Genomic DNA, 10,564 nt, shown 5'->3' on the forward strand with positions numbered 1-10,564 from the left:
TTATTTTTTCTGTTAAAAATTTTGCCACCCTTGTATATATTGTAAATAAAACTGCTGTAACAATGTAAATTTCCCCTGGAGTGGGGAGAAATAAAGAACTTTATCTTATCTTATCTTATACTGCCATCCACTGCTGCGTATGATACACTGAAGCAGGCCTAAACGTTTCTTAAGTAACTGCACTAAACTGAGTTATACCACTCCAGGACCCAAATTCTGATGTCTAAGATAAATTTTTAAGACACTGCATAGAAAAACATGTTAAGATTTTCCTCTCTAAAAACCATTACAGGCTGCAAGGCACACAATTGCAAAATTACTTACACCATTTTTAACTTTTATTTAAAAATATATGTAATTTTCTCAAAAAATACATTTAAGCTAGTCAGCTCGATGCTACACTTCTACATATCTCGGTGAGGGTGGTAGTCTGACTAGTATGTGCACCTGACACATTACATTAGGACACTGTGCCTCTCACATGTTCAAATATTGGACACTACTAATAGAAATGCAAAAACCTTTAAGTGCTCAATATAAGTAAGTATAAATGTGTTTTTCTCTGTTAAATCTTTGAGTTTAGACCAGAATCTAATAAATTAATAACTTATCTCTGATTGCAGTACTTTTAAGACAAATCAGACGTCAGATCATAGAATGTACACACTGAATTTAATACATCAACTCAGACTTTAAAGTTGTTAAGTCTATGTTGGAATTCTGCATATCAGGGTAAGGGTGGTACTCGAAAATTAGATGGGTGCGTTGCACTTCTCATATAGTCAAATAAGGGGAAAAAATAGTAATAGACCACAGAGGATTCACTTTAACTAAGTTCTAAATGTGTTTTTCTGTTAAAATTGTGACCAGAATCTAATAAATTATTTAATTATTCTAAGATAAAAAAAAAAATCAGATAAGACAAACTTTGGTGGTCCCTTACTAGTGAAATTCACACATTACAGCAGCTAGATGAAAATGAATCATAGTTACGAGCAACACAAGAAATACACATTTAGATAAAAATAAAGGTTGTAATAGACTCACATGTAAAGATATGCCATTATGGGTAATTGTACCCAAATTATAGGACACATACAACTTGGATAATTGAACTTAAAAGTTATAAAGAGTAACAGTACGGCATTATATTATTGCCTTTGAAGAGTTATACAGTATAAAAGTTTGATTACAGTACTTCAGTGGTTTTCTGTATCAGTATTTGAAAACTGTATCTGTATCTAACCCTATAATTTCTGTCAGTGGCCTCCCACAACAAACATCTGACAGGTGCCATTTTTCTTCTGCATTTCGGTTGTACAGAGCTAATTAATATTCATGTTGAAAAATATGTTGACCATAATACGAAATGAGTGACGTTAGCGTCGATGTGGCAGAAAAAACAACAACATATCGACACTGAAGCGCAAAGTAGATTGGAACGATATTAGCTGTGATGCATTTAAAGACATATAGACAAAACATATTGTTCTAGATTTACATGGACCTAAAGTAGAACAAAAGCAGACTAAATAACTAACTTATAACTAAAAATATAGATACACAAAAACACAGACGACATATTAAATGGAAACACTTATTTATATGAAATTTGGCAGAGAAAATGCTGTTGTATTAATATATATTTCATTTTAGTTTTGATTCGTACTTGCTGCCTATTGTTCATCTTGTACGCAGCGCCGTGAACGCACCTCTCGTAACCAAGGTGATGACGCTCCTTTCCGTTACCAAGGCATTCTCAAGGCAAACACTAGCTGGGTAGCTAAGCTAGCAGATCTGCTAGATAAGCTTATAGCTATGATATAACCCCAGTTTAGCCTCTTCGCCGGGTTGAATATAAGTACAAGAGAGTTTATTAGAACCCTCCACTCCAGGATATCACCTCTGGCTTTCAGTCTGCTCCCTCCGTGGCCTAAATTACAGGCAGAAACATCAATTTTTCCTTTGGACCAGCTCAGTCTACAGGCTAGCTAACTTAGATACGTTAACGTTAGCGCCACAGCCACCATGGTAAGTAGCTGCTATGATTTGCTGTCTAGGCCACCTGTTTGCTGTTTTTGCTAAACGTCTAACCCTGTTTTCTAAACGTAGTGCCCGAGTTGAGTTTAAAGACGAGCAGACAGCTAACGTTAGCCAGCACCCTCCAGATAGCACGCTGGACATACAAGCTCATGTGAAAAGGCCCTGTTACACATTAGCAGGAGAAAATCCCCTTCAAGTTAGCTTATTAGCTAATTATGGTTGCTATCACAGCTTCTCTCCGTCTCTATATCATCTTTTATCTTAAATCTTTGCTACTAATTTCTTTCTCCTTGTCTCCATACAGGCTGAATTTGGGTTTAATGAACACCATCAGAATGAAGTCATCAATTACATGCGATTTGCACGTTCAAAAAGGGTCCTGAGGCTCAAGACTATTGACTCATGCTTTGAGGAGCTCAAAGATAGCAGGTGACTGGTCATTAAGGTTTTTGGTGCCATTGTTTTTATGCAAATGTAGCGCTATTTCACTTAACCTCAGATCAGCAGTCTATAGAGGAGAGATGTAACAGATGGAGAAATTAAATGCTTTCCAGTTCAGATGGATCTGTAACATTAATGCGTGTGTGTGCTTCTCTCTGAAGGCTGGTAGAGGAAACATTCACAGTGGACGAGGTGAGGGAGATGCTGGACGGGCTACAGGCGGTGGTGCGTGGGGAGGTGGAGATGGAGCTCATCAACACAGCCCACACCAATGTCCTGCTGCTCAGACAGCTCTTCTCCCAGGCTGAGAAGTTTTACCTACGACTGCAGAGTGATATCTCAGAGCTGGAAAACAGGTGGGCTATGAGGGAAGATGCATACTGAGGTTTCCTGAAAAATGTTGTTATTAATCGAAAAACATCCATTTAACAGGAAACATCGTAACATTTCTTACCAGAGGTGTACAACAATGTTTTTATTTGGATCTTATACAATTTACAGCACCAGTAAAGTCCTGAAAAAAGATAATAACATTTGGTTTTATAAGGACACATCTTTTTCTTGTTCACAGAAGTCATGGGTGTTGGATGTACAGAAAAGGAAAGGACACTACATCCCTGTTAATAATAATTCAAACAATAACTTGTCTGTAAAATTTTTTTCTATTTAAAATGATTTAAAATGATGTGATTGTTCAGGGTCAAACAGACTATCACCCCATAGCAAGAGGTGAGCAAGGCCACTGAACCTTTGTGTTCGTGAGAAAAGCTCATCTACGTAGTACCATAAGGCCACTTCCTCTTCAGTACTGCTTACACTGAGATCTCTTAGATGTTATATGCCAGATTAAAAGGTCACTACCAAGCTTCCACAAGACTGTGGTCCTTGTTTCCATTATGCTGGTTTATTTTGTTGTCTTGACGTTCAATTGGCTTTAAAAAAAAAAACCAACTGCTGCCATCTTCTCAGTAATTTTCAAGATAAATTCACCTGGAAACCCAAACAAACATTACAGTATAGGCAGACTGAGCAGTCATTGTTAAAGTCTCTTTCCAGTTGTTGATTTAACCCCAAGAAACTCATCTGTGTTACATATTTACATTTTGTTTTCCATGAATATCACCCTTTCTGCCGTAAGATAGCTTAGATGTAACTCTACATCATTGCTCTGTGGTTAGCACAGTCATCTCACAGCGAGAAGATCCCTGGTGTGTGTCCCGGCCTGGAATCTTTCTGTGTGGACTTTGCGTGTTCTCCCAGTGCAGCGTGGGTTTCACCGGCTGCTCTGGCTTCCTCCCACAGTCCAAAAACATGCTGAGGTTAATTGGTGATTCTAAATTGTCCGTAGGTGTGACTGTGAGTGTGCTTGGTTGTCTGTCTCTACATGTAGCCCTGTGATAGACTGGTGACCTGTCCAGGGTGTCTCCTGCCTTCACCCGAAGTTAGCTGGGATAGACTCCACCCCCCACAATGCTAATGAGGATTAAGCAGTGCATCGATGATGGATGACTGTATGTTCAAAGCAGAATCCCATTCTGAAGAAGAGTAGTAACACAGTACGCTCCACCCTACAAGCTGACAGGATTGTTTTTTAGGTTTGTGTTGTGTGAAAACCCCAAGTCTTAATTTGTGTTTTTGAGGCTGTCAGTTGTACACATCAGCGCAGTTTCAGGTTGGAAATCCTCAGTCATGTGGTCGGCTGCTTGTATCACCCATGATGAGTCTTCTACCACATAAACACCATATCATCTTACCAAATTTAAAAACTTGATTTTCCCTGGAGGGGATCTTTAACACATTTGAAAGCATTGAAAAGTGAATTTAAAAAGCATGATGGAGATGTAACATGCCAGAAAAATATTTGAAATTGCTATTAATGCAAGCCATTGCTAGTCAGACTTGTGTATTGTCCTCAGTAATCAGGACGTTGTTTGAAGAGTTTCTCAAATGTATTTGTGGATATTTATATTATATTATTGGAAACAAATACAGAACTCTCCGTATTTTTTTCAAGCTTTAAGTGAAAGTAAAATTATTTGCATGAAGGTATCATTAAGGATAAATGAAAAAAAATGTAATGTGGTAAAACATTTTTTGATCTTTACACCTTATATTAACAATTTTATGCCTTAATATACATTCATTTTAAGGTAATACTGTCTAATTTATTCAAGTTAATGTTAAAATATGTTTTACTGTCAGTAAAATTTAGCTCTAAGTGGCACAAAATATGAGATGGAAGTGTCGCTGTTTGTGGTTACATATAATATAATTCAGCCTATTTCAATTAAAGCTAAATTGCAGTTCTTTCTGTTTTAACTCAGGAGGAAAGCTCCTTAAATAGTTGTTTGTTTCATATTACAAGCTTGAACACAGAGCAAATTAGGCGTGTACCTGTCATACCAGCAGCAGATAAGAAAGATTCATCATTTGATAAATCACATTTGAACTGCTGTCAGAATGTTGCGCTCTTGACATTTTGGCTAATGATAAGAATGTACCAATATCTTAGAGCAATAGAAGTTATGTAGAACAATAAGAATCACAGTAAAACATAGTTCCACAGCTTGGAGATATTAGCTCTGATATAAATGCAAATGGAGGTTCAAAAATGTTAGATTTGATATGCAAATTTTAGGGTCATACCGAAACCACACGTCGACGTGTTTCTGTTTTTGTCAGCGGGATGAGAAAAACAATGTTTTCACACAAATGACATCAGCGAAAGATCCTGCGGATGACTGTTCTGTTGGTTAATTGTAGCATGTTACACATGTTTAAATGTACTCTATCTGACACCTATGTGAACTTCATATAACTTGTGACCTCCGCAGCCTTTTACCTTCTTGAGGCACCTTGCTGGGTTGTTGGTAGTACGCACATGATGGGTGGATAAACAACCCCCAAACCTTTTTTGCAGGCCTCAGCTGTACGTGACTGATACGCCGTCTCAAGCCAGGAATACGCCCCATGTCACAGTCTACGTGTATTCAGCTGCTTTTAAAAAACCACATTTAAGCATTTCACAGAACCGTTCAGTTCACCACAAGCATATATCTTATATCGCAAGAGCTTAACTGTCACTCACAACAAGGTGTTTAGTTTCCTTGCTAGTTTTTCTTCCTAGATTTAAAAAAAAGCACAAACATCAACACTGAGGTGACAAGGTGAATGAGGTCATGGCACAGATAATCACATCAGTTGAACTGTAATGTAAAGCCAATAATTTTACATTACACATTACACAAGGACACATTTTTAGCATTAACAGACTATAATTTAAAGATTTAAAGCTTTTATTAGTTCTTTTTTTTAATCTGTTGTCTAATTCTTTGTTCTTCTCTCACCCGTATAGGGAGCTGTTAGAGCAAGTGGCTGAATTTGAGAAGACTGACTTTAAAAGCACCGATAAGGTGAGGCACAACGTGCGGCTCTGTCACATGCAGGATCTTCAAACGTTACCATCAGTGTAGCCGCCATTAATCATGTGTTTCGAGCATATTTACACCCACATGGATGTCGGTGACCACAGAGGAGAGCGGCATTCCTGTGCGTCTTTAAGCAGTTTTATATGTCAGGCCCTTTATTTCCAGCCGCACGGTTCTGAAATCACACATCAGTAAAGTTGACATGTGGTTTTTATGTCACATGGTTAAAAAAAACAAATCAAGTTTGTAATGCAATACTCTGCTCTTTCGTTGGTTTGAGCGCTCACACCTTTCTGAAAAGGTACACACTATTCATCTTCACACTTCTGAGAAAAGCCAGACTCAACACATATACAAGTGGTGTTTTAGTTTCACAGCTGCAACTTAGTTACAGCAAAGGACAAGTATACGCAACATGATTGGAATAAGATACAAGAACTGTTCTCTCAGCTGTAAAGTCTTCAACTTTTTTATCAGATAAACCAAGAATCAAGCAAACCCAAGTTGGCACCGCTGAATGAAGGAGGGGTGTCTGAACTCCTTAACAAGGTATAGAGATGCAGTATATTACATGGACTACATGCACAGATTGATTGCAAGGTTGAACTGCCATTATCACATTCATACACTCATTCACACCTGCTGTACCTTTAATACTTGTTTAGGAGATAGCAAGACTACAGGAGGAAAACGACAAACTGAAAGGCAGACTCCGGACTATAGAGTCCCAGGTATAAAAATAACTTCTTATACAAACTGCAGCTGTTATAATCAGCAACAGTTATGAAACTTATTGTCTGTCTGATTTATTTTTATCAGGCTATGAGTGCACTAGATGAGAAAACCAAGGCAGAAAGAGCTCTGAAAGATCTTAAAAAGGTGCAAGGTGAACAGCAGGTACTGTATCAAATTTGGCTTGATTGAACATCATCTTCATGCTTTTACTTTTGCTTTCCATTTCACTACTATTTTTTTTTTTGTATAACTGAATTTTTTTTAATTTTCATCCAAACACTTCCTGCCATTTGCTTTTATCTGCTAACTTGGACCTAACTGGTATGTATCCTCCTGATCGGAGTGCTGCTTGTTGTCTGTTGCTGTTAGGAATAGAGGGTATAAATTCTGCCATGGTTACCTTCCATTGAACTTGAGCCTGAACTCTGTTTCTTTCCCCTTTAAGCTGGCTGCTCAATCCCAGGAGATCAGCAGTCTGGAGGACACAGTCGCTGCTCTGAAAGAGGACTATGAAAGGTCTCTCAGTGCCAATGCTGCATCCCAGAAGGATTTGCAGGAGAACTTGATCTCTGCCAAACATGAGCTTCTGCGAGTGCAGGAGCAGTTGGCCTTGGCAGAGAAGGTATGCCACTGTGCTCTTTCATGGAAACTGACAGTAACCAGCATCTGACGTTAAGGGTTACTTACTTTTCTAGCACTTATTGTTGGAGCTGTTGACACAACGAGAGTGTCATTGTTTATAGCCACATGTGACAAATGTAAGTCTGTATGAACTGAATCTAAATAGCCCTTATTGCTTTTTTTCTGACCAAAGACTAATGTAGGCATGGGAGATTTGAACCATTATAAAAACACATTTTACACTTTTGGCATTTCACAAATAAGCATTATGGCATATTGGGAGATTAACAATAATTCACAGGGCCACAGTTGAGAGGAATCTCTTTTGAAATTAATATCACTGGCAGCTGTTCAACCTAAATGTGAAAGCACCCTTCAATCTGTTCTTCTTCATGCAAGCAGAGATGGAGGAAGTAAGGCTTTTCCACGTTCACTCGCATCACTTGCAACCTTCACAATCAGACTGAAAGGTCATGCGGCTGACATTTCTCAGCATGAGCTGTTGGTCTGTTTGATGGGTGGATGGAGTTTATTGGGTTGAATTTTTTTCTCTGTCTGCAGACCGTCCCAAGAGTTAGAACAAAACAAGGTGAAGCAGCATTTTGTTGTCATGCTGTGCTGACCTTGAATAACCTCTTAGCTGATGTTAGTCAAACCTAGACTCTGACCACTTTTATGTCAAGAGTAAAAACCTTTTGTTTTGTTTTTTTTCCTGCTTGGTCTACCGTGTAATGACTGCAAAATTATTTTAATCTCAATTTTAAATAAGTATTTGATTTATTCATCTTATCTCTGCACATTTGCTTTTTAATTTAATTGCAGTTTTCTACATTTGTGTAGTTAAGAGTTCAATTATGTACTAATTTACTATGTTTTTTCTGTTGTAATGCACTTTATATTGATCCAGTGTATAGAATGTGCTATACAAATAGAGCGGCCTTGCCTTTATCTGCAGCTGACAGGAACTCACAAGGTTAACATCCACCAAATGTCAAGTATCACTGACTATACAGTCCGGCTATAATTGAGTTTTTTTGTTCATGTTTGACTGTATGTTACTTGTGCAGGAGTTGGAAAAGAAGTTCCAGCAGACTGCAGCCTACCGCAACATGAAAGAGATCCTAACTAAGAAGAATGAGCAGATCAAAGAAATTAGAAAACGATTGCAAAGGTGAGTATTCATCAATACATGTGAAATAATGCAAATATAATCCTCCATATGATACAGCAAGCACAAATTCAAAGTCTAAATCACTATGGCATGTCATGGAAAGTGTTTGGCAATGATGTAAAAGAGGGGAAAAAAAAATACTAGTAGTACAGCCTTTGAATGATTTTTGCGCTGTTGTTGATGCTTGTCTAATTTTCTATTACATCCTGTTTCAGATATGAGCCCAATGAATGAGTTCTGCGTAAAACAGCTGGGTTAACAGATGTCCACCGGGTAAGACGAGACCAAAATTTATGACTGTGGTTTGAACAGGAATTCGTCGGTTTCACTGCTGTGAGACAACAGAGACAGAAAAAAGCACTTCCACGAGGAATTGTTTATTCATGCTTTATCTGGCATCTTCAGTAGTTATTGACTTTAGTAAAGAGCAGGAGCGAGGAGGTTGGCAACACACACAACTGAACACACAAATGAAATAGTGACCGCTGTGCTTTTTTTCTACGTCTCAATTTGGAGCTCACTTACAGTAGCTAGCAGACTTCCCTCAGTGCTCTATGCAATTACTAACACGTCCCTGTTTGAAGAGGCCTTGTCCGTTTGCTGAACTGGGCAAATATGTACTGTCTGCCTGATGCTTTGCAGTCTTATTTATCAGATGGTTACAGGTAATATTTAGCCTTCTAACACCAGGTTAGAAGGCTTACTGATGTTTTGCTGATTGGTCTTAATTTTATCTGCCCCTTTTGTTGTCAAAATCCAGTCATTATTGAGTTGGCTCCAAGCTGTTTTCTTTATTAATAGTGAACTTGACTTTTGCTTTAATTTCTTACCTAAGCATTTAATAGTATTTCAAATGATGATATTTTCACAAATCTAGCACTGTATGAAAGCCAGATGATTGGAAATATTGCAAATTTATTACGTTTTTTTTCTGCTCTTGCATATTGAATGACATGGATAGTGATGTAGAATGATTTCCCTATTTCCCTACACAAAGGGCATAGAATATTTTTGTGTGGAATCTTTAACTGTGTACTTTTCGTATTGCTGTGGGTGATGGAGTGTAAGAGAAAAAGAAAATCAATATATACATGATGTTCATGAAGTAATGCTCTTGTAGAGTATGATACATCTACCCTATATTAAATTAGATGTGCATTTGTTTGTATTGTGCAAAGTATGGGGTAATAAAAGCTGTTACCAAACATATGTATGATCATTTTCTCTTAGTTAAGTTAATGTAGGTTGCCATCATCACGATGCTTTTAACTTTTAACTTTAGGTTTAGGGTGTAAACTCTCATCTTCAGCTTCAAGGGATGTCACATAGGTTTAAAAATAACATCTAAACATAGAAAAATGTGTCTAAAAACACCTGTTTTGACAACAGTTTACTGCTCTGCATGGTTTGACCTTATGAATAGATCAGACAGTAATGTATCCAAGGTGAAAATAATGACAAAAAAGTGGGACGAATGTCATAAAACTGAACGAATAGCAATGAATTTCACACTAGAGTAATGCTGCTGTTTATGGAACTGAGTGATTTAACCAGGGGGCGCCATGCTGCAACAAGACACAGGGCATGCACAAATCAAATAAACCAATTCAGTTAAAGTTAAATGGGCACAAAATGTTGACATTATTACATATATTGATAATATGGAGTATGTACAGTATATTTTTTGTGTATCTGTGCATATGTGTCTAGGTCGCTCACTGTCTCTTCCTAATTAGTTGAATATTTCTTCATAAACGAAAATTCTGCATTTGGGTAACATGCACATATGTAATGTCAGTGACTTTTGGGTAACATGCACATATGTAATGTCAGTGACTTTATGTGCCCTGTGATCACTGCAGTTTACTGAGGATGTGGAGTCAAAAACATATCTTGTTGAACTATTTTCAAATTAAGGCTGTAGAACTGCTTTGTGTTTTAATACGCATCTATGAGTACTTCAGTGCCATGGTGACGTACCGTTTTAAGTTTGCCCACCTGGACACACCAAACTTCCATCAGTCGATTCATTTACTTACACTTATCTAGATCCTTATCCAAATTGCAGTGGCCACCAGTTCAGACGTCCATCTCCTCAGCAATTTTTTCCAGTTTGTCCTGTAGG

The 10,564-nt window shown here is 37.7% G+C and overlaps 1 protein-coding gene across 2 annotated transcripts; it reads left to right on the plus strand.

Annotated features, from left to right (window-relative positions):
* Positions 1-1,749: 1,749 nt before the first annotated feature.
* On the plus strand, positions 1,750-9,648 carry lztfl1 (leucine zipper transcription factor-like 1). 2 transcript variants are annotated; one of them, XM_023263105.3, is made up of 10 exons: positions 1,750-2,031; positions 2,348-2,472; positions 2,646-2,840; positions 5,840-5,897; positions 6,390-6,461; positions 6,578-6,643; positions 6,732-6,809; positions 7,093-7,269; positions 8,336-8,439; positions 8,655-9,648. In XM_023263105.3, the coding sequence occupies exons 1-10, from the start codon at positions 2,029-2,031 to the stop codon at positions 8,671-8,673; spliced, it is 897 nt and encodes a 298-aa protein (XP_023118873.1). In that variant the 5' UTR covers positions 1,750-2,028; the 3' UTR covers positions 8,674-9,648. The 2 variants fall into 2 exon arrangements, with proteins under 2 accessions (XP_023118873.1, XP_023118874.1); XM_023263106.3 differs by having other exon boundaries at positions 7,111-7,269.
* The last annotated feature ends 916 nt before the right edge of the window (positions 9,649-10,564 follow it).

This window comes from Amphiprion ocellaris, chromosome 22 (assembly GCF_022539595.1).
Source record: "Amphiprion ocellaris isolate individual 3 ecotype Okinawa chromosome 22, ASM2253959v1, whole genome shotgun sequence".
NCBI classification, from domain to species: domain Eukaryota; kingdom Metazoa; phylum Chordata; class Actinopteri; family Pomacentridae; genus Amphiprion; species Amphiprion ocellaris.